The sequence below is a fragment of the Bombus pascuorum genome, chromosome 13 (assembly GCF_905332965.1).
Source record: "Bombus pascuorum chromosome 13, iyBomPasc1.1, whole genome shotgun sequence".
Lineage (NCBI taxonomy): Eukaryota > Metazoa > Arthropoda > Insecta > Hymenoptera > Apidae > Bombus > Bombus pascuorum.
In genome coordinates, this window is record NC_083500.1 from 7,366,581 (window position 1) to 7,390,034 (window position 23,454).

Genomic DNA, 23,454 nt, shown 5'->3' on the forward strand with positions numbered 1-23,454 from the left:
CGTTGGTGGTTTACAAAGCATGTCGGGTGCAGGAGGTGATCCAGTTTCATTAATGGGTGTCGTTGGTGTTTCATGTGTTTCGAGACTACCTGGTGTCCTGGGAGTTGCAGGTTCGTTAGGCATACCAGGTGTACGAGGACGTCCAGTTTCACTATTGAATGTGGATGGTGTTTCTGGAGTTTCGGAAATATCTGGTGTCCTGGGGGGTGCTGGTTCAATGTGTATACGAGGTGTACGAGAACGTTCAGTTTCAATATTGAATGTGGATGGTGTTTCAGGAATTTCGGAAATATCTGGAGTCCTGGGAGTTGTTAGTTCACAAGCCATACCGGATGGTCGAGGAGATCCAGTTTCACTACTAGATGTCGTTGTTGTGTCATTAGTTTTCAGATGACTTGGCGTCTTAGGAGTTGGAGGTTTACTGGCCATAGCGGGTGTAGGAGGAGGCATAGTTCTACTACTGTGTGTCGTTGGTTTTTCATTAGTTTTCAGATGACTTGGCGTCTTAGGAGTTGGAGGTTTACTGGCCATAGCGGGTGTAGGAGGAGGCAAAGTTTTACTACTGCATGTCGTTGGTTTTTCAGTAGTTTTGAGATGACTTGGAGTCCTGGGCGTTGGTGGTTTACGAAGCATGTCGGGTGCAGGAGGTGATCCAGTTTCATTAATGGGTGTCGTTGGTGTTTCATGTGTTTCGAGACTATCTGGAGTCCTGGGAGTTGCAGGTTCGTTAGGTATACCAGGTGTACGAGGACGTCCAGTTTCACTATTGAATGTGGATGGTGTTTCTGGAGTTTCGGAAATATCTGGTGTCCTGGGGGTTGCTGGTTCAATGTGTATACGAGGTGTACGAGAACGTTCAGTTTCAATATTGAATGTGGATGGTGTTTCAGGAATTTCGGAAATATCTGGAGTCCTGGGAGTTGTTAGTTCACAAGCCATACCGGATGGTCGAGGAGATCCAGTTTCACTACTAGATGTCGTTGTTGTGTCATTAGTTTTCAGATGACTTGCCGTCCTGGCAGTTGGAGGTTTACTGGCCATAGCGGGTGTAGGAGGAGGCATAGTTCTACTACTGGATGCCGTTGGTGTGTCAGTTGTTTTCGGACGACTTGGCGTCCTGGGAGTTGGAGATATATTGGCTATAGCACGTGTACGAGGAGATTCAGTTTCATAACTAGATGTCGTTGGTGTGTTAGTAGTTTTGAGACGACTTGACGTCCTGGGAGTTGGAGGTTTACTGGCAATACCGGGTGTGGGAGGAGGCATAGTTCTACTACTGGATGCCGTTGGTGTGTCAGTTGTTTTCAGACGACTTGGCGTCCTGGGAGTTGGAGGTATACTGGCTATAGCACGTGTACGAAGACGTCCAGTTTCACTATTGGATGTCGATGATGTGTCAATAGTTTTGAGATGACTTGGCGTCCTGGGAGTTGGAGGTTTACTGGACACAGCGAGTGTAGGAGGAGGTATAGTTCTACTACTGGATGCCGTTGGTGTGTCAGTTGTTTTCGGATGACTTGGCGTCCTGGGAGTTGGAGGTTTAGTGTGCATACTGGGTGTAGGAGGAGATCCAATTTCACTATAAGGTGTCACTGGCGTTTCAATAGTTTTGAGATGACTTGGCGTCCTGGGAGTTGGAGGTTTAGTGTGCATACTGGGTGTAGGAGGAGGTATAGTTCTACTACTAGATGCAGTTGGTGTGTCAGTAGTTTTGAGATGAGTTGGCGTCCTGGGAGTTGGAGGTTTAGTGTGCATACTGGGTGTAGGAGGAGATCCAATTTCACTATAAGGTGTCACTGGCGTTTCAATAGTTTTGAGATGACTTGGCGTCCTGGGAGTTGGAGGTTTAGTGTGCATACTGGGTGTAGGAGGAGATCCAATTTCACTATCAGTTGTCGCTGGCGTTTCAGTAGTTTTGACATGACTTGGCGTAATGGGAGTTGGAGGTTTATTGGCCATTTCGCGTGGACAAAAATATCGAATTTCAGTACTAGATGCAGTTGGTGTGTCAGTAGTTTTGAGATGAGGTGGCGTCCTGGGAGTTGGAGGTTTACTGGACACAGCGAGTGTAGGAGGAGGTATAGTTCTACTACTAGATGCAGTTGGTGTGTCAGTAGTTTTGAGATGAGTTGGCGTCCTGGGAGTTGGAGGTTTAGTGTGCATACTGGGTGTAGGAGGAGATCCAATTTCACTATAAGGTGTCACTGGCGTTTCAATAGTTTTGAGATGACTTGGCGTCCTGGGAGTTGGAGGTTTAGTGTGCATACTGGGTGTAGGAGGAGATCCAATTTCACTATCAGTTGTCGCTGGCGTTTCAGTAGTTTTGACATGACTTGGCGTCATGGGAGTTGGAGGTTTATTGGCCATTTCGCGTGGACAAAAATATCGAATTTCAGTACTAGATGCAGTTGGTGTGTCAGTAGTTTTGAGATGAGGTGGCGTCCTGGGAGTTGGAGGTTTACTGGACACAGCGAGTGTAGGAGGAGGTATAGTTCTACTACTAGATGCAGTTGGTGTGTCAGTAGTTTTGAGATGAGTTGGCGTCCTGGGAGTTGGAGGTTTAGTGTGCATACTGGGTGTAGGAGGAGATCCAATTTCACTATAAGGTGTCACTGGCGTTTCAATAGTTTTGAGATGACTTGGCGTCCTGGGAGTTGGAGGTTTAGTGTGCATACTGGGTGTAGGAGGAGATCCAATTTCACTATCAGTTGTCGCTGGTGTTTCAGTAGTTTTGACATGACTTGGCGTAATGGGAGTTGGAGGTTTATTGGCCATTTCGCGTGGACAAAAATATCGAATTTCAGTACTAGATGCAGTTGGTGTGTCAGTAGTTTTGAGATGAGGTGGCGTCCTGGGAGTTGGAGGTTTACTGGACACAGCGAGTGTAGGAGGAGGTATAGTTCTACTACTAGATGCAGTTGGTGTGTCAGTAGTTTTGAGATGAGTTGGCGTCCTGGGAGTTGGAGGTTTAGTGTGCATACTGGGTGTAGGAGGAGATCCAATTTCACTATAAGGTGTCACTGGCGTTTCAATAGTTTTGAGATGACTTGGCGTCCTGGGAGTTGGAGGTTTAGTGTGCATACTGGGTGTAGGAGGAGATCCAATTTCACTATCAGTTGTCGCTGGCGTTTCAGTAGTTTTGACATGACTTGGCGTAATGGGAGTTGGAGGTTTATTGGCCATTTCGCGTGGACAAAAATATCGAATTTCAGTACTAGATGCAGTTGGTGTGTCAGTAGTTCTGAGATGAGGTGGCGTCCTGGGAGTTGGAGGTTTACTGGACACAGCGAGTGTAGGAGGAGGTATAGTTCTACTACTAGATGCAGTTGGTGTGTCAGTAGTTTTGAGATGAGTTGGCGTCCTGGGAGTTGGAGGTTTAGTGTGCATACTGGGTGTAGGAGGAGATCCAATTTCACTATAAGGTGTCACTGGCGTTTCAATAGTTTTGAGATGACTTGGCGTCCTGGGAGTTGGAGGTTTAGTGTGCATACTGGGTGTAGGAGGAGATCCAATTTCACTATCAGTTGTCGCTGGCGTTTCAGTAGTTTTGACATGACTTGGCGTAATGGGAGTTGGAGGTTTATTGGCCATTTCGCGTGGACAAAAATATCGAATTTCAGTACTAGATGCAGTTGGTGTGTCAGTAGTTTTGAGATGAGGTGGCGTCCTGGGAGTTGGAGGTTTACTGGACACAGCGAGTGTAGGAGGAGGTATAGTTCTACTACTAGATGCAGTTGGTGTGTCAGTAGTTTTGAGATGAGTTGGCGTCCTGGGAGTTGGAGGTTTAGTGTGCATACTGGGTGTAGGAGGAGATCCAATTTCACCATAAGGTGTCACTGGCGTTTCAATAGTTTTGAGATGACTTGGCGTCCTGGGAGTTGGAGGTTTAGTGTGCATACTGGGTGTAGGAGGAGATCCAATTTCACTATCAGTTGTCGCTGGCGTTTCAGTAGTTTTGACATGACTTGGCGTAATGGGAGTTGGAGGTTTATTGGCCATTTCGCGTGGACAAAAATATCGAATTTCAGTACTAGATGCAGTTGGTGTGTCAGTAGTTTTGAGATGAGGTGGCGTCCTGGGAGTTGGAGGTTTAGTGTGCATACTGGGTGTAGGAGGAGATCCAATTTCACTATAAGGTGACACTGGCGTTTCAATAGTTTTGACAGGACTTGGCGTCCTGGGAGTTGGAGGTTTATTGGCCATTTCGCGTGGACAAAAATATCGAATTTCAGTACTAGATGCAGTTGGTGTGTCAGTAGTTTTGAGATGAGGTGGCGTCCTGGGAGTTGGAGGTTTAGTGTGCATACTGGGTGTAGGAGGAGATCCAATTTCACTATAAGGTGACACTGGCGTTTCAATAGTTTTGACAGGACTTGGCGTCCTGGGAGTTGGAGGTTTATTGGCCATTTCGCGTGGACAAAAATATCGAATTGCAGTACTAGATGCAGTTGGTGTGTCAGTAGTTTTGAGATGAGGTGGCGTCCTGGGAGTTGGAGGTTTAGTGTGCATACTGGGTGTAGGAGGAGATCCAATTTCACTATAAGGTGACACTGGCGTTTCAATAGTTTTGACAGGACTTGGCGTCCTGGGAGTTGGTGGTTTACTAGACATGTCGGGTGAACGAAAAAGTTCTGATTCACCACTGGATGCTGTTAGAGTGTCAGAAGTTTCGGGATTACCTAGTGTTATGGGACTTTCAGGATCACTGGGTATACCAGGTGTACGAGGACGTCCAGTTTCACTATTAAATGTGGATGGTGTTTCTGGAGTTTCGGAAATATCTGGCATCCTGGAAGTTGAAGGTTCATTGCGTATATCACGTGTACGCGGAGGTTCGTATCCCCTACTGGATGACGTTGTTGCTGCATGAGTTTCGGAATAACGGTATGTGCTTGCAATAAACGGTATGCCGGCAGCTGTAAGATTACCGTACATACCAAGTCTACAATAAGGTTCGCCTTCACTACTGGATGACCTTTGTGGTACAGAAGTGTCGTGAAAATCGGATGTGCTTGTAACATTGGATGTGCCGGTAGTTGCAAGTTTACCGGGTATAGTAGGTTTACGAGAAGGTTCGCCTTCACTACTGCATGTCGTTTGTGGTACAGTAGTGTCGGGAGAAACAGATGTGCTTGGAGCACTTGGTGTGTCGTTAGTTGCAGGTTTATTGGGTTCACCAGGTTTACGAGGAGGTTCGCCTTCACTACTGGATGTCGTTTGTGGTGTAGGAGTGTCGGGAGAACCGGATGTGCTTGGAGTACTGGGTGTGTCGTTAGTTGCAGGTTTATTGGGTTCACCAGGTTTACGAGGAGGTTCTCTTTCACTACTGGATGTCGTTTGTGGTGTAGGAGTGTCGGGAGAACCGGATGTGCTTGGAGTACTGGGTGTGTCGTTAGTTGCAGGTTCACTGGGTTTACCAGGTTTACGAGGAGGTTCGCCTTCACTACTGGATGTCGTTTGTGGTACAGGAGTGTCGGGAGAACCGGATGTGCTTGCAGTACCGTGTGCGCCGGAAGTTTCAGATTCACTAGGTGTACCTGCATAATCGTGTTCACTAGAACTACTTGGAGCCTCGGATTCACTAGATGTGCCAGAGGAGTCTGAATTAGTAGTTTCACTATTAGTGCGTGGAGTGTCTGAATTGTCGGCTCCATTAGAAGAGCTAGGAGTATCAGATTCACTAGGAATGTCAGTTGTTCCGGTTATTGCAATTTCACTGCTTGGTGTTGCTGATGTTTGAGGAGTTTCCAAATTACTTGGCGTGATTGGAGTGCAGAGACTCTTGGGTGCTTCCGTTATGCTAGGTGTGGGTGTCGTACTAGTAATTTCGGGAGTTTTAGGATTTTCGAGGTTTACGGGTGTTCCTGAGGTGCTAGGTAGTCCGGGTGAGCCAGAACATGCGGATGTGCTGGATGAGCCAAGCCATACTAGTGTACCGGGAGTACCGGTAGTGGCTACAGTACCTGTAGTGTCCGATGTTCCAGATGTACCAGGAGTTCCAGGAGATCCTGGGGTGCCTGGAGTACCTGGAGTACCAGGTGTGCTGGGTGAGCCAGGAGTGCCCGGGGCACCAGGACTTCCTGGAATGCTAGGAGCGTCTGAGCTTCCAGGTGTGCCGGCTGTGTCAGGTGTGCCAGGAGTACCAGGTGTTCCGGATGAGCCAGATGTAACGGCAGTACCAGGACTTCCTGGAATGCTTGGAGTGCCTGGGCTTCCTGGTGTGCCAGGTGTACTAGGAGTACCAGGTGTGCCGGGTGAGCCAGGAGTGCCTGAGGCACCAGGACCTCCTGGAACGACAGGAATGCTTGGGATTCCGGATATGCCTGGTATGCCAGGTGTGCCAGGAGTACCAGATGTATCAGGAGTACCAGGTGTGCCAGGAGTGCTAGGTGTGCCGGGAGTATCAGGACCTCCTGGATTGCTAGGAGCGTCTGAGCTTCCAGGTGTGCCGGCTGTGCCAGGTGTGCCAGGAGTACCAGGTGTTCCGGATGAGCCAGATGTAACGGCAGTACCAGGACTTCCTGGAATGCTTGGAGTGCCTGGGCTTCCTGGTGTGCCAGGTGTACTAGGAGTACCAGGTGTGCCGGGTGAGCCAGGAGTGCCTGAGGCACCAGGACCTCCTGGAACGACAGGAATGCTTGGGATTCCGGATATGCCTGGTATGCCAGGTGTGCCAGGAGTACCAGATGTATCAGGAGTACCAGGTGTGCCAGGAGTGCTAGGTGTGCCGGGAGTATCAGGACCTCCTGGATTGCTAGGAGCGTCTGAGCTTCCAGGTGTGCCGGCTGTGCCAGGTGTGCCAGGAGTACCAGGTGTTCCGGATGAGCCAGGTGTACCGGGAGTACCAGGACTTCCTGGAATGCTTGGAGTGCCTGGGCTTCCTGGTGTGCCAGGTGTACTAGGAGTACCAGGTGTGTCGGGTGAGCCAGGAGTGCCTGAGGCACCAGGACTTCCTGGAACGATAGGAATGCTTGGGATTCCGGATATGCCGGGTATGCCAGGTGTGCCAGGTGTGCCAGGAGTACCAGATGTGCCGGATGAGCCAGGAGTGCCTGAGGCACCAGGACTTCCTGGAACGCTAGGAGTGCCTGGGATTCCGGATATGCCGGGTGAGGCAGGAGTGCCTGGGACATCAGGACTTCCTGGAATGCTTGGAGTGCCTGGGCTTCCAGGTGTGCCAGGTGTGCCAGGTGTGCCGGGTGTGCCGGGTGAGCCAGGAGTGCCTGAGGCTCCAGGACTTCCTGGAACGCTAGGAGTGCCTGGGATTCCGGATATGCCGGGTGAGCCAGGAGTGCCTGGGACATCAGGACTTCCTGGACTGCTTGGAGTGCCTGGGCTTCCTGGTGTGCCAGTTGTGCCAGGTGTGCCGGGTGAGCCAGGGGTGCCTGAGGCACCAGGAATTCCTGGAACGCTAGGAGTACCTGGGATTCCGGATATGCCGGGTGAGCCAGGAGTGCCTGGGACATCAGGACTTCCTGGAATGCTTGGAGTGCCTGGGCTTCCAGGTGTGCCAGGCGTGCCAGGTGTGCCGGATATGCCGGGTGAGCCAGGAGTGCCTGGGACATCAGGACTTCCTGGAATGCTTGGAGTGCCTGGGCTTCCAGGTGTGCCAGGCGTGCCAGGTGTGCCGGGTGTGCCGGGTGAGCCAGGAGTGCCTGAGGCTCCAGGACTTCCTGGAACGCTAGGAGTGCCTGGGATTCCGGATATGCCGGGTGAGCCAGGAGTGCCTGGGACATCAGGACTTCCTGGACTGCTTGGAGTGCCTGGGCTTCCTGGTGTGCCAGTTGTGCCAGGTGTTCCGGGTGAGCCAGGGGTGCCTGAGGCACCAGGAATTCCTGGAACGCTAGGAGTACCTGGGATTCCGGATATGCCGGGTGAGCCAGGAGTGCCTGGGACATCAGGACTTCCTGGAATGCTTGGAGTGCCTGGGCTTCCAGGTGTGCCGGGTGTGCCGGGTGAGCCGGGTGAGCCAGGAGTGCCTGAGGCACCAGGACTTCCTGGAACGCTAGGAGTGCCTGGGATTCCGGATATGCCGGGTGAGGCAGGAGTGCCTGGGACATCAGGACTTCCTGGAATATTTGGAGTGCCTGGGCTTCCAGGTGTGCCAGTTGTGCCAGTTGTGCCAGGTGTGCCAGGTGTGCCAGGTGTGCCAGGTGTGCCAGGTGTGCCAGGTGTGCCGGGTGTGCCGGGTGAGCCAGGAGTGCCTGGGACATCAGGACTTCCTGGAGTGCTTGGAGTGCCTGGGCTTCCAGGTGTGCCAGACGTGCCAGTTGTGCCAGATGTGCTCGGTGTGCCTGTTGTGCCAGGAGTACCAGAACCTCCTGGAGTGATAGAGGTGCCTACGCTTCCAGGTGTGCCAGGTGTACCAGGAGCCTCTGAGGTGTCAGATGTAACAGGAGTGCCTGGGCTTCCAGGTGTGCTAGGCGTGCCAGTTGTGCCAGGTGTGCCGGGTGAGCCAGGAGTGCCGGAGGCACCAGAACTTCCTGGAATGCTAGGAGTGCCTGGGATTCCGGATATGCCGGGTGTGCCAGGTGTGCCAGGTTTACCGGGTGTTCCAGGTGTGCCAGGTTTACCGGGTGTGCCAGATGTGCTAGGAGTGCCAGATGTGCTCGGTGTGCCTGTTGTGCCAGGAGTACCAGAACCTCCTGGAGTGATAGAGGTGCCTACGCTTCCAGGTGTGCCAGGTGTACCAGGAGCCTCTGAGGTGTCAGATGTAACAGGAGTGCCTGGGCTTCCAGGTGTGCCAGGCGTGCCAGGTGTGCCGGGTGTGCCGGGTGAGCCAGGAGTGCCTGAGGCACCAGGACTTCCTGGAACGCTAGGAGTGCCTGGGATTCCGGATATGCCGGGTGAGCCAGGAGTGCTTGGGACATCAGGACTTCCTGGAATGCTTGGAGTGCCTGGGCTTCCAGGTGTGCCGGGTGTGCCGGGTGAGCCAGGAGTGTCTGAGACACCAGGACTTCCTGGAATGCTAGGAGTGCCTGGGATTCCGGATATGCCGGGTGTGCCAGGTGTGCCAGGTTTACCGGGTGTTCCAGGTGTGCCAGGTTTACCGGGTGTGCCAGATGTGCTAGGAGTGCCAGATGTGCTCGGTGTGCCTGTTGTGCCAGGAGTACCAGAACCTCCTGGAGTGATAGAGGTGCCTACGCTTCCAGGTGTGCCAGGTGTACCAGGAGCCTCTGAGGTGTCAGATGTAACAGGAGTGTCAGGGGTGCTAGGTGTACCAGGAGTTCCTGAGGCTCCAGGTGTACCAGGAGTTCCCGAGATGCCAGGCGTACCTGAAGTACTGGAAGTTGTAGCAGACCCTGAACTGCCAGAAGTGCCAGGGGTGCCAGGTGTTTCCGGATTACCCGGAGTACCAGGAGTTCCCGGAGTGCCCGGAGTACCAGGTGTTCCTGGAGTGCCCGGAATACCAGTTGTTCCTGGAATGCCCGGAGTACCGGGAGGAGCAGGTTGTCCAGTAGGTTCTCCAGGCTGAACTGGTTGTCCTGTTTGACTAGTAGCATCTCCATGTTGTCCAGGGCTGCCTGTTCCACTTGTCCATTGTCCACTGTTATCTGTGGTCCATTGTCCATTATCATTGCTACTACCAGTAGCGCCTGTCCCTGAGCCTTCCTTGCAGTCTTCTCGTGATACAGCCCAAGGATGATTACATCCTTGTATATCTGGATCCCAGACAGTACCAACTCCACATTCAAATTCATGCTTTACAAAGTTTCCAGAACCTTCCTCAACGCATCTATAAAATTTTCTACAGTTATTCACATCAGCAAAATATCCTTCTTGAACGCATCGTCCTCGACCTTGATCGTTCCCTGGTTTTCCACTTGTTGCAGAAGATTGGTTACTACTCGTTGATAAACTTGTGGTAGTGATCTGTGAAGTTGTTTGCAGTGGATTGTTTGTAATAGTTCCATTGGTCGTCCATATTTCTGTTGTGGTCGGAGAAGTCGTAGTCGAATTGTTGTTTATGATATTTCCACCACATTCTGGACGGTCGCTGTCGTTGGGGAGAGTACAGATATTACCCCTACGCATCGAGAATACTGTTCCAACACCGCACTCGAATTGAAAGATCTGCAGCGGTTTTCCGAATCCCCAATCGACACATCGGTAGAATCTTCTACAATCGCTAGGATCGGCATGATATCCTACTTCAATGCACATGAATCCACTCGGTATATGTGGCAAGGGCAGATGTATCGAGGGCAGACCTTTTGCTAAAATAATAGAAATGAATATAAATAATAATAAGCAGAAAATAGGCTTTGTAAATTCAAAGAAAATTTTACTCGATCTTTTGATACTTTTTACGTTTCTCTTGCGAAGAAAATTAACATTGGAATGTTGGAATATTCGAGTCTGAAATTCGCGATACGTAGACATAAAGAATTTTACATTAGTAAAGTTCTTTAAGTAAGTTTCCTTCGATGCGTTCAAGGCCACGCGTCTCGCGCGAAACCAGTTTGAAGACACAGCGTACAACAACGTTGCTGACTGAGATGACGGAGAAATAAAAATGATGGCAATGCACCATGGAATCGGTAAGCGTATCACGCGTCCGTGAGCCGCGCTGTAAATGGGCTTGTCAAGAAAATAGATAGTTCGTGCATCTCCTAAAAGGTCCTTCGAACCATTCGTGCCAACTTCGACCGCGAACCGTGAATACTACAAACTAGTTTGAAGTTCAAATTTCGAATCAATGAAAAGGATCTTACCAATATCAGCTAATGTCGATGAGATCAGCGCTATAAAAACGCCTAACGTATATAGGTTTGCCCACATGTTTTCGGTTCACCGTGTCTGAAAATGAAATAATTCATATCAATAAAATTGTCAGAAACCGATGTTAATTTTGTCGATTTCCTAGCGAAGAATCGACGGTGCTCATAAATTTAAATCCAATGGCGTTTAAATCTCCATAGTTTTAACGGGATAGCCGCACATGACGTAGTCTGCTTCGTTTTGTAGGGCGAGAGGCGTGGATTTCCTTGGTTGAAAATTTCGCATAAACCGGCAAAGATAAGCAGTCGAACAGTTACGTACTGCTTGGCTCACGTCCAACCTTCCCCGACCGAAAGGATTCTAACTGTCCCTTGACCTTGGCTGGAATAACTCAAGCATCATCGATGGCTCAGGATCAAACGATTCTCATTTCGACCTCGATTTATTTCATCGTTTCACTCTTCGATAGAAATCCACGTGCTACAGCAACAATTTCAATACCCTACTCATCGCGAATTCGCTTGTACAGTTACGTTAACGTTGATTTCCGACACGCCTTTAATGATTTGACGCGATAGCTTTTTTTACCGAGACCGTAAATCAGCGTTCATCGTGAATAGAATAAGGAAGACGAGAAGTGAATGAACCTTGTATCTTCTTGGCTGTGCCGTACTATGATCTGCATCGCAAATTCCTTAATTCCCCATCGCGACCAATTCTTTCTACACAGCCGTTCCAGTGATTACTGCTATTAGCTAACAGTCTTTCGAATTGTTTATCATATAACAGTACTCGAAATCCAAGTGTAAATCGTAAGATATTATAAAAACGTAGAAAATATGTACAATAAGATACTTGACAAATATAATTGAGAACGCAATAATACGAATGTAAAAAGTAAAATAAAGCAATAATGAGAAAAACATTACTTTTCGTATAACGCGCATAATATATTTATAATAAATTTCTGCAGGTGTTCGTATACAGTCGAGGACAAAAGGAAGTTTGCAGGATAAAGAATACAAAAAGGACGCTATAATTTTAAAAAAGACACTTGTAGTAACTGTCAAGAATAATTAAATGTAATGTAGTTATTATACACAATTATGAATTTTGAACTTTCTTTTGTTCTTTCTACTCTACCAAGCTCTAATAAACGAAAAATCTGGCAGCATTTTACGTTCGTCTCGAAAACCTATCGTAATAAAATTTCTTTGATGGAATCAAGGGGCGAAGTACCCTGTCTATGGTTTTTAAACGTATCGATAACCAGTCAGACGATGGACAACGTTAACTGACGATGCAGCTTCGCCTATGAAATATATACGATTCTTGCGTGTAGGTACAGATTGCGAATCAAGCTGTAGGTTGCTTTCTTTCCACTAAGCCGTAGGTAACTGACTTCCCTTCCTTTACATCGCGATAAACCGAAGAAACTGTGAACTTACACCGAGTCCCATTGTTTTAAACGTACGACCAGATAGATTTATGGAATAATGCATTCTGACAGAGGTCTGTGCGCTTAGCAATCCCTCCGTGGAGAATATACAGTGGCTTACGAAGATATTTAAGTACTTCATCATTAAAAAATGATCACTTGTGAATTTCATAAAAAACGCGTATTTCTCTATAGCAAGTGTACGAATATTTTCGCGAGACACTGTATATATTCCAATCCTTCGATCGGTTATCTGTAGACGGAAGGATCGATATTTGAATCAAGATAAATCACTTCGAGGTCCAACGTCAGCGATTAGGTCTTGAAAGTTTCGCGTCGTTAATCAACCTGGCTATTTATTCGTTTCTGTTGCCCCTGTAGGACCTGCACCTATACGCAACGTGCAACACACGTCGGATGAAGCGAGGCGCACTGGATCCAGTGCCATAAATACCATTCGCGGCGATCCTGCATAACAGAATAACGAATTGCATCGTACGCGACCTACGGCTGGTCGAGATGCGCCGCGTACTACCGAGTACGTAGTCGTCGAAAGGAGGAACGATAAATTCTGTCGGGCTGAAAGTTTTGGACGAAGGTGTTGGAGTAAGTAAGAGTCGTAGAAGGGGAGAAAGCTATGCGTCGAAAAGGTAAATCTAACCAGACCATGCACAGCACACCGCTCTGTTGTCCTTTCTCCTCGTTGGTTAGAGTGGGAAGAGGATTGCATGAACTGCGAGTGACATAACTTGAGAATGTGGCTTCTCCATGTTCACTCTGGAATGGGAGAAGAGGAGAGAGTGCGGTGACATAACGTCGACAGCGTCAATGTCAGTGTTGGTGATCGTGACATTGGAGCGCACTCGGTTGAACCGAAATAGGAACTGGTTTGTGAGATGTTGTGTCACCCGAAAGCCGTTTATCGCACTATGATAAATTGCGTGCTATTAATTAACTCTGTTAAGTTAAACGACCCGCCCCGGAACCATAAATTTGGGTCAATTACCTTAGCGTAAAATAAAATCTGGAGAATTTGTCGTATATTTCAACTGTCAAAGATATCAAAACCTGAGAATGTTTATGAATTTGTGTGAAATTTACATGGACATGCAGAAATGTATAGAATGTACATAATACTCAAAATTATGTAAGATATTCGAAGTATAATACTCGTTATGAAGTATAGTTTAGTAACCGAAATAGATCTCTCTTTAGCCATCCTGATAAAAAAGGCCGAATTTGCGTAAGTGTCCCTACTCGATACAAGGATTATATAATGCAAAACGAATTTTTCTATGATAATATCTATCTATTTCTATGATAATGAAAAATTCTCCATTTTATTAAACGATCTCTTTTCCAACGACTGGCAATTTCGATCAACGAAACAGATAGCATAATGAAACGATAAATTTTAAGGGAAGATTTCGATGCAGCCGAGACGACGATTTTATGAATACGATTTTTTAAGATATCCAAGTGAAACGAGTAGGTCGCGGATTTGTGTCGTCGGTGATCCACTTGTCATTCGATTTACCGCAAATGGCCCGTGCGATTTGGGCGAAGAACCTTTCCTCGTTGAATGAAACATTTCGTGCGGCGAGGGTTCAGGCCCCGTTCGCACGAGATCCGTGCTTTGAATACGAATTGCTCGTATCCCGTATAGACGATGTTCCCAATCCCTCGAGAGTCGCGCGAAAAACAGAAGGATTACGTTTCGAGAGCCGCATTTCAAGCAGCTTCATCGGAAGACCAAATGCTCCAGAATCGACGAAGAAGAATACGTCTGAAACTTTTTGAACGTTCCCGCGATCGAAGCAATTATATCTTTCGAAGAAAGTTTTCCGATCGGTCCGTGCGGTTTGGCAACGAAGAATCGTGTGGTTGCGGAACATAGAATCTACCGAACTAACACATTTGCTGCTATCGATGCGTACGTTGCGTCGATGCAATTATTTCAATTTATAATAAACTACGATGCAATTGTTAAGTTTATGCTACTTATACAGGATGTCTTAGATTTTAACGGTCTAATCTTTTTTGGTATACTTTACGGATCTAAATGAAAGAAGAATGTTGTATAAACATAGGCGGTTTAAGATGTTACAGAAAAGATTTATGCCAAAAGCACGAAATACAAAGGGAACGGTGAAGAACTTGCGATTATCGCGATGTAACGTAGATGTTACTATTTATACGAGTTGCGTTTACTATTTGATGTCGTCAATGATCTTAAAGCTAATATCCGTCAGTACCATCGGTAAGTTGCTCGATTGTTTACCGAAATACTCCGATTATTTACGCAGATATGCACTTTGTTTACGACTTCCGCAGTTAGCTGTAGACCGACATAAATATTGTTGATCTATTTCCATATTGTATCGCGATAACCTAATCGCAAGCTTTTTTCTGTTTCCCTCGTATTTCATTTTCTTGTTATATCTCCTTTATCACATGTTAAACAATCTATGTTTATATAACATCTTTTTCTATTTGAATCCGTAGATTGCAAATCTTTACGTGATTGTGGGAAATTAAAAGGTAAAAGAATATATAAAAATATCCAGAGATCCTTGCTTAGGTTCCATTTCCTTGCTTGTCTTTGTAAAACGATAAATTTGCATAAATATTCATAGTCTAGACACGGTTAACTACAATAAAGACATTTCTGACGAGAAAGATAGGCGGTTTAAAAAATGATGTGACTCTAGTTTCATAGCGATCGACGTAGTACACTATATATCTATCACACATGCTATGTGTCATAGAACATTGTTACAAATTAATTTGACTTGCCTTATCAACTTTTAAACTTGCTAAACCTTGCGAAGCTAACTAATAATTGATAAATAAGCAAAACGTTTGACATATTGTCATTCAGTAATTTATAACTGGATTGATCGTTTTTCATTAACAATGCATCGACAACAACTAATAGCTACTTGGGTTGCCAATATGCAAACACACGTGTGACTAGATAAATAGACAGTTAAGTCGAAACTGTGCAACTGCGTAAAGAAGCATAAGATAACGACAGGTCATTAAGAAGCTGCACGACTTATTTATAAAACGTTTCCAGCCACTCTGCCATCTGCTGTTGTTGGTTGTAAGTGGAATAAGAGAGCTCGAAGAAGACTCGAAACGTTTCAAGGACGAGCTGCATCTCCAAGTATTCTCTGGAGCAATTAACTTGGCTTTCAAAGTACATTTTAGTTACAAAAATTGCAAGGTTGCCGAATTATAGACTGCATACGTGCATCTTATGAAAGCTAATTCGGGGTTCTCCCTTTCGAGAACGATTTTTGAATATTCATAGGAATTTCGTGTAGCTCCTTTGATGGACACTTTGAAATAACCTAAGAGGTACCTTTCGCGAAGAGGCAAACAACTCGAAACGTATCATTAATAGTACATCTTCTCGCCGGGCCTGTGATTTAACGGTTTCACGGGCCAAAGGCACCCGGAAGCTAAAACATTTAGAATTCCAACCATCGAGGTAACGATCTCATCGATCTAATCTTCCTCCATTGACGTTTAAAAAAATGTGAGCACGACAGTGTACTTGAATAAATAAGAAAATCGTTGAAACGAAGATGACACTTGGCGCAATTTCTCGTGTAATTTCGATTTCATTGATTTCCACTCTCTTCCCTTTCTCGTTGCTTTCTTTCGACAAAGAAAATATATTTCCAACGTGAACATGACGTGCCAATTTCCTGGTAAAAATCACGGACGCTAATAGCGGCAGAAAATGCAGATACGTAATTATATACTCGAAACGCATGACCTCGAATTAAAGTCAATTGTCTAATAAATCGCGACTCGCGATTCAAGAAATCAACGTGTACATCGACATTATCCCTACGGATAATTCGCGCATGAGAATTAGAAAAATCGAGGGAAAATTACTAATTGGCCGAGACGAGATGTAGAAAGCCGTCCTCTGTCGTCCTTTATGTTCAATCGAATAAACGTATGTATATCGCTGATAGTAATCATTGCAAAGAGCAAAGGTGTTTCGTGGAATTTTACAGTGGATCAAACTGGATATTCGTTGAAACGGATCGGTATCCGTAAGTTCTAGAAGCTCGTAAGATGTAAGAACGAAGTCCTTGAAGATGTTGGGATGACCAGTTTGATCGAACCAGTTCTTGATCTGAACGGAAACCGACGACCAATCTCTTCTTCGAAGCTATAAATGCCGTAGTTCGAAAGCGAAATTCTTGGCGTGGAATTACACCGTTTGTCGCAACCATCCAGTTTGCCGTTCGATAGAGAGGAAAATTCGATAAAAGATCGAAAAGAAAACACGTGTACAGGAGATAAAAAGGAGAAAAAACGACAGGCGCGTGGAATTCCAAGTGTACGAAAGCGAAGAAGCTGTCGCTCGTTGTATATTTCATAGAACCAGTTTGTAAACGACCGAAGGAACGCGGATAAATAATAGAGAAACTATTAAGAGGATAGAACGGATCCTGATGAAGAAGCAGCAACGATGCGAGCCGGTGCAGTGAACCTAGATTGTTATTATCGTATCCTCGCTGCAATAAGTGCAGCCTTGCCATGGAAAGTCGCAAGGTCGTCTCCTCTCCCACCAATTCCACGATTTCCCTCTCTTTCACATCCTCGTCGATGCACAATGGCGTTAGAATCAACGTGGTGATTAAATCATAGCACTCGTTTCGACAACCTGACGGTATCATCGAATTTCTCAGTCTAATATGTCTGGCCTGGAATGATCACATTCCACTTGACCGAACTTTCCACAGTTCAATCAACCTACTTCTACGAACGAAATAGAAAGTCGAACGAAATTCCTTTATAATTATCGTAACGACAACGATTGGAAGTAGAGATTCTTCTTTATCGATCTAAGTCTGACATGTAAGGATCATATTCTACTTAGTCGAACTCTCCTGTTTTCAACGAATCTATTTTCACAAAAGACACGAAAGATCGATTGAGCTTCCTTTTTATTCATCGTAACGATAACGACTGAAAACAAAGATTCCATTTTCTTTCATTATCAGCCTGATGAATCTGACATAGAACGGATAGAACATTCTACTTAACCGAGTTCTCTATTATTCGACCAATTTGTTTCCACAAAAGACGATTGAATTTCAAAGAAAATCGATTGAAAGCAAAGACGCTTCTTATATTCAACGAGATTTATTACCTCGACGAGTTTGACCCGAAACGACCACTTTGTACTTAACCGACTTCTCCACTTTCCAATGAAATGGGTGTTTCCACAGGAGATACAGAAGAATCGATGAAAATTCTTTTCTAATTAATGATAACGATATCAAACGGAAACAGAGACCCTTCTTCCTTATACTCGTCGAAACGAATAAAACCCGATCAACGATATTCAGCGTCGATGACTTGGACGCGCCAAACACTAAACACCTTTCAAAATCGCCACGGCAAACGTGTCCGTTGCCGAAGGTAATCGTATCCACGGCGGCTCGCAATTAAAGGGATACTTGTAAATTGCACGTGCAAGCCTTCCCACACGAGCCGCTTACACCGTCCTCTTCATTTTTTCATTATCTCCCTTATTTGCGACCGCAATCCACCTTCCAACGCTAACCGTACATTTATCATGCATCGCATGCGGGCCTCACCAACGAGGTTCAAGGCTCCGCGGATGCCTGTCCACCGAGAAAATGAGAAATCCTGTCGAGGTATTAACGTCGACGTAAATAGAGCGTAATTACAGCCGAGTGAATCAATGAGAGAGAGAGAAAGAGAATGTCGATCATAAAACATGGCCCTTGTTTGGAACTATTAATAAATAACAGCTATCCTTAAACGATTTGTTGCATGAAATACTTCAATGTAAAACTAATTGAATTTCCTTCCTCGAAGCATGAATCTGTTGTTGATATCGTTGTCGGTGTTCTCTCCACGCTATCGATGTTTACCACTTTCTTGAGAATTTATTAATAACGATTCCTCTATTCTGAATAATAGTTATACAACGTGGCAGGTGTCGGTTACTATTCAGGTTAATTAAAGGACATTGAAAACAGCGGCGTTCTCGAGGAGATCGTTTAGTATAATCGTAATTGTAGCCGATGAGAGCAAACAGCAGTGGCAGCGTTGAATAGATTCGTTCTTTACAAGGAGAACATCATTGAATAATAGCGTGAGTCAGTACGCGGGATTTTTCTTTTGTCGATGGAAAATCGGCTTTTAATCGGAATTCTGGAATCTTTCAAGGTCGTGACTCAATTAAATCTCCGATCGTTTAAGTCTCGTTAATAATGGAAAGTATGCCGCCATAGATTCCATGTTACGAGAAATCATACTTTTTAATTACTTTTGTCATTTTATCGCATCGCGTACAACATTCTATCTTGAAATTTATACGGATGCACCAAGTTGGACGAGAAAGGGAACTGCGAGAGCCTTAAACGATTCGTCGATTAAGCAACGAGCGAAATAACGCCCTCCAGCTTTCTTGACGTCACGATTCATTTTTAATCGACTTCTTGTTGTACCTGACAATGAAATAAACTCGTCGACGCGGGAAAAACTCCACTCTCCGACTCGTGAACCGTGTCTGGTGGAATGTCCTTCGCGGATACCCAGTTTTTATCGCGAACCCGGGAAGAATGGCTCGTTAAAGCGAGTGAAAAAGCATCGCGTGCATCCGTATCTTGTGCATAATGCATTTTACTTATTGCACCTTGCGACTCTGTATTCTGTTCAGAGTTACGTACCCCATATAATATCATGATCAATTGAAGGAACACGAGTGACGACAGGTACACGAAAGCAAAATTCGCCGATACTTTTTAATCCTCTCGCTGCGAAATTCTTCGAGCTGCGAGTATCTTTCATATTCGAAGCAATTTTTCTTTACACAAAGGTGAATATGCGCGCGAATGTTTACGTTACGACTTGTATAATCAAGCGCAGTTATGGTGTAATGTCATGGTGTAGGGGATTAGAAAAAGAAATTTAAGAATTTATGAGATCGTAACACTATTATCGAGGACTAGTCAATTGATGCGACGGAATATTTTGATTAAATCTTTTTGATCGTCTGACTTTTGAATCTTTTGAATTTCCTACTGCGCAAACACCTCAAACTTTAGCCCATTTATCATCCGTAAATAGCAGAGTAGACTTATGATAACGAATATAAAATATACAATCAGGAACAAAAATAAGTGACAGGTAGTGGAAATACGTATCAATGAAGTTTCGTTAAATACAGCTTGTTTGAAATAAGGATAAAAAGATTAATTACGATTATTTTCCAAAATAATCTATGTACCGTAAAGATATACAATAAATAAATCTTTAAATACATAATGTTGATACTATTTCGATTAAACTTCACCGATGCCTATGTACTTCCACCGTATGTTCGCTTAATTTTGTCCCAGACTGTGTACCATACGTGAAAAGGAAATGTAAAATTTGGAAGAAAAATGTTTCGTTCAAAAGATAAAGAAAAATGTGAATGCGTTTTGTAGCCACGTTACGTATATATATAGAAATCTTAATAGCGAAAGGGATAACTCAAGCTGAAAATTCAAGAACACGCGTAACCTTCGTAATATGCACTCGATGATTATCTTACGAAGCACACGTCGTATTAATCGCTTCCTTCTTATCTATATTCAATAGCTCCTAGTCGATTACTCTAGGTCCAAAAATATTTTTCGGCAGCCTTGCTAAAACGCTCCATTTACGGGTACGCGAGGACCATGACGAAGCAATGTCGGGGACAAGCTGCAAGTTGCATCGTAGTATGGTATCCGTACGAATGATTCAATGCCAAGATCGACGAATCGGTTCCCGACTGGTTAAGCGGAATGCATGGCCGATCCAAAAACAGCTCGCGATTTTCGGCTGACCGATGCGACGAGAATCGCTAATCGAGCTGAGAATTTTCGGCCACCACACGTTCGTTCACTCGACACGTTGTAACTTTTGTAAATCGTGTCAGCTAACCCGGTAAAACAGTTACGTGACTCTAGCGATTGTATAAAACGTACGATGCCGATTTTCGACTCTTCGAACGAGCGTGCGATTATTAGGAAAGAAATCTGTGCTTCTAATCCTCGACGATCTTTCGATCATTTTAAACGATCAACGTGTTTTTGTTTTCATTTTATATTGCTTTTATCGTCGATAAATTTCTTTAGTTTAAATTCCCGTTTCCGTAAATGGCAATTTCCTGTTTAATTTTCCGTTTCTCAAAATATTAAAGAATTGTTTTACTTATCGAACCAAGTGCGAAGATCTGAGAAGAGAGGCAGGAAACTAAAATATTATAATTAGTATGCAGGTATTTATGCGGATTCATATTTTTTACAAAGACTCTAAAAAGAAGCTAAGTAGATCTTTGTTTTATCTATATATAGTAATAGATGCAAAATTTTCATCTCTGCATATTATTGCGCATTATACGCATTTTTGCATTTTTGAATGTCCCGCAAACTAATTATCATTATCTAACAAGTGCGTAAGAACAAGTTTCGGAGCTGAAAGTTTTTACATAAGTTTCGATGTTACGATATGGAAAGGACAGTCTTGTGATATTTTCGCAGAAAATCAAAACGATCTATGTAGATAATAATGACATCGGAGAATAGTGAAATTGTTGATAGAAATATTGTCTGCAAAAGTATTTCAGATCGAGCTATCTTATACTGTCGATGTTTTCCTTGATAAAATAACGTATCGTTTATCATATTATTTGCGCTGTAGTGAAAAACAACTGCGAACACAATAGCAGCCGGTAAAGTGCATATTCAACATCGTATTCATATCGACTTTAATTTATTAAAACCTGTACTGCAGTTGCTCTAATCTCTTACATCAATATAGTGACTGTATGTAGAAAACGATATTAAACATAGTACAAGGAGTATTTTGATTTTGAAATCCAATCACGTATTATAGAGAGTTCAAGATCCAGAAAGAACAATAATTTCTGAATCAACACGGTCGGAAAATAATAATAAGTCATCGATATTGACGATGAATATCGGAGAAATAATTATTTCGAATTCTGAAAAATGTAAATATATTTTTCTTATAAGAGATCATTTATAGATTCACGGTTTCTAAGAAGCAAAAAAGATAAGCTTACTATTCACACTGTTACTCTAATTTATTCATGAAGCCATTCGTGAAATGCATTACAGTCGATATAAATGACGTCATTACGGAGTAGCATTTGGTAACCAAAAAGATTGCTCAAATATAATTACAAGATCACGTTACCGAGCAACGTGTTAATGCGTTGCTACGTCCGTTCAGAAGTCGATGTCTTCATCTACCTTCCTTTCATCGAATTGAAAGCCGCGTATTAATTAAACAACGCGTCGAAGTTTAACAATGATATATGCAAGGACTCGATGTTAGAACGTATGGTACACTACATTGATCCTAATAAATTTTGACGTCATCGACACAAAATTATTACGATATTTCAAAAAAAAAAAAAAAAAAAAAGAAGAAGAAAAAGAGAGAAACAAAGAAAATAGCTAAATGCGCGAACGAATAAACGACGAGAAACAAACGTCGGTTATTGAATGTATCGTAATACGAAATCTATTCACAGGTCTATGTTTCAAATTCGTAGCAGAAGCTCGAGACAGTTAATTTGTTTTCCAACAACGAGTCGAGTATCGACTAGTACATTAAACACAATCACGCCGTAAGGTTTACACTCGTAAATCCGTAAGTTCACTCGAGAAACAGGAAGACAACAAGGTTTCGGCAACGTTCCTGTTTGCCGAGAAATTATCTTGTCGCCGGGAAACAGAAAACACCGTAAAACTCACTGTCGACGTAACACCTTCAGCAGGTCCAAAATAGATCACTCACGTCACGACATATCCCGACATAATGGTCTTCTAAAATCGAGTCGTAAATTTTCGAGGACGTTTGCAAGGGTCCGATGGACCCAGAAAGGATCAACTTACTCACCTTTTTACGTAGGATCAACGATGACCTCTCGCAGGTTTTCTTTTAATTCGTGCGGGTCCTCCTCATCTCGCGATTGCCTTCCGATCTCCAAAACGTCGAAATTTCCTTAAGTTACGTTAAAGACAGCCACGATCTTGCGTGAACCGCAAGATGCTCGTAAGCGACGCGAGCCCGGCGTGTTTTCAGGAACTATTCTGGAAATCGGTTGCCGATCGTGGCACGTTCTCGAGAGGGAGTAAGTCCTGAAGACGCGGATGGCTCCTACTTATAAAGACTTGGCCAAGTCTTGGCTCTCCAATTGGCTTCCACGTGTGTGCTCAACGTCTACGTAAGTCGGTACCCTCCGCACGTGCGTACGTATGCGTGTATGAGAGTGTACACAAGAAAGAATCGTGGCTTCGTGGAAGGGGGCACAAACCGTGTTCCGATCGTTACATGTTCAATGCTGTTACATATTACACGAAGCAAATACCGAATCGAGCACCGGATTGCGCCTTCGACCAAATTCATTCTTTTCTATATCAGATCGTTGCCTGTTGTGAGTTTTCATGATCTAAGAACGATCGTCGGAATTTAAATGATCTAACGATCATCTGACTGACAGGAGGCTAATTTTCCTTTCATAACTGTAGTTCACAGACAGGTTATATATAGCTTAAAATAATTTGAAAATTGTTGTCCTTGCCATCTCTTTCTTCGTTTCTACATCTAATCCTTGTATATATTTAAAAAATTTTTTTTCAAGAACTTAATAATTTTTTAATAATTGTTTTGAATTTAATCTTTATCACGGTATTTGTCAGTTATTCAAATGAAAATATGATTGACAGAAAAAGAAATTTTTTTTGACAGTTGTAATTCGTATATTTACATACATTTCCTTCAAGTAATCAGATGATTATCCTCCTTGTTACCTTGATATTTGTATCTAACTTTTGTGTATATTTCTATACGTGTATTGAAAGGATCGTTAACTTGTATCACAGTATCTATCAGTTCTAGAGAAATTCTTTGCCTCCGTCCATTTGATAGATGCAAGAGAAACGTTCATAATAGCGACTAATTCTTTCACGATCAATTTAAATTTGTAGATTGGATGACGAGTGAAGATGTGGTTGAACCGAAGTGAATATTTTTTCAGCAGCCGCAGTTCGTACAAAAGTTATATAGATTTGTAAAATTTGTAGAATAGAATAACAAATGAGAATGGATTTCCTTCGACGACTGTAGACCATAAAGAAATTGTAATCCTGTAGTATTCATTTGAAAAAGACACATATAAACAGATAATAGTTTCTATCGAATTCTACGAATATAATGAGGCGTGGGTTTAT

General features: G+C 44.2%; 1 protein-coding gene across 2 annotated transcripts in view; it reads right to left on the reverse strand.

Moving 5' to 3' along the window:
• Positions 1-22,380, reverse strand: part of LOC132913148 (mucin-19-like) — a 33,652-nt gene extending 11,272 nt beyond the window's left edge. The window contains exons 1-7 of one of the 2 annotated variants that reach the window (XM_060971148.1): positions 22,121-22,380; positions 10,716-10,800; positions 9,302-10,217; positions 8,124-9,067; positions 7,062-7,979; positions 6,792-6,935; positions 5,964-6,602 (exon numbers count right to left, since the gene is read on the reverse strand). In XM_060971148.1, the coding sequence (XP_060827131.1) occupies positions 5,964-6,602; positions 6,792-6,935; positions 7,062-7,979; positions 8,124-9,067; positions 9,302-10,217; positions 10,716-10,782 (3,628 nt within the window). In that variant the 5' untranslated portion in view covers positions 10,783-10,800; positions 22,121-22,380. Of the gene's footprint in view, positions 1-5,963; positions 6,621-6,791; positions 6,936-7,061; positions 7,980-8,123; positions 9,068-9,275; positions 10,218-10,715; positions 10,801-22,120 lie in introns of both variants that reach the window. The other variant, XM_060971147.1, reaches the window with a different exon arrangement.
• Positions 22,381-23,454: the final 1,074 nt, after the last annotated feature.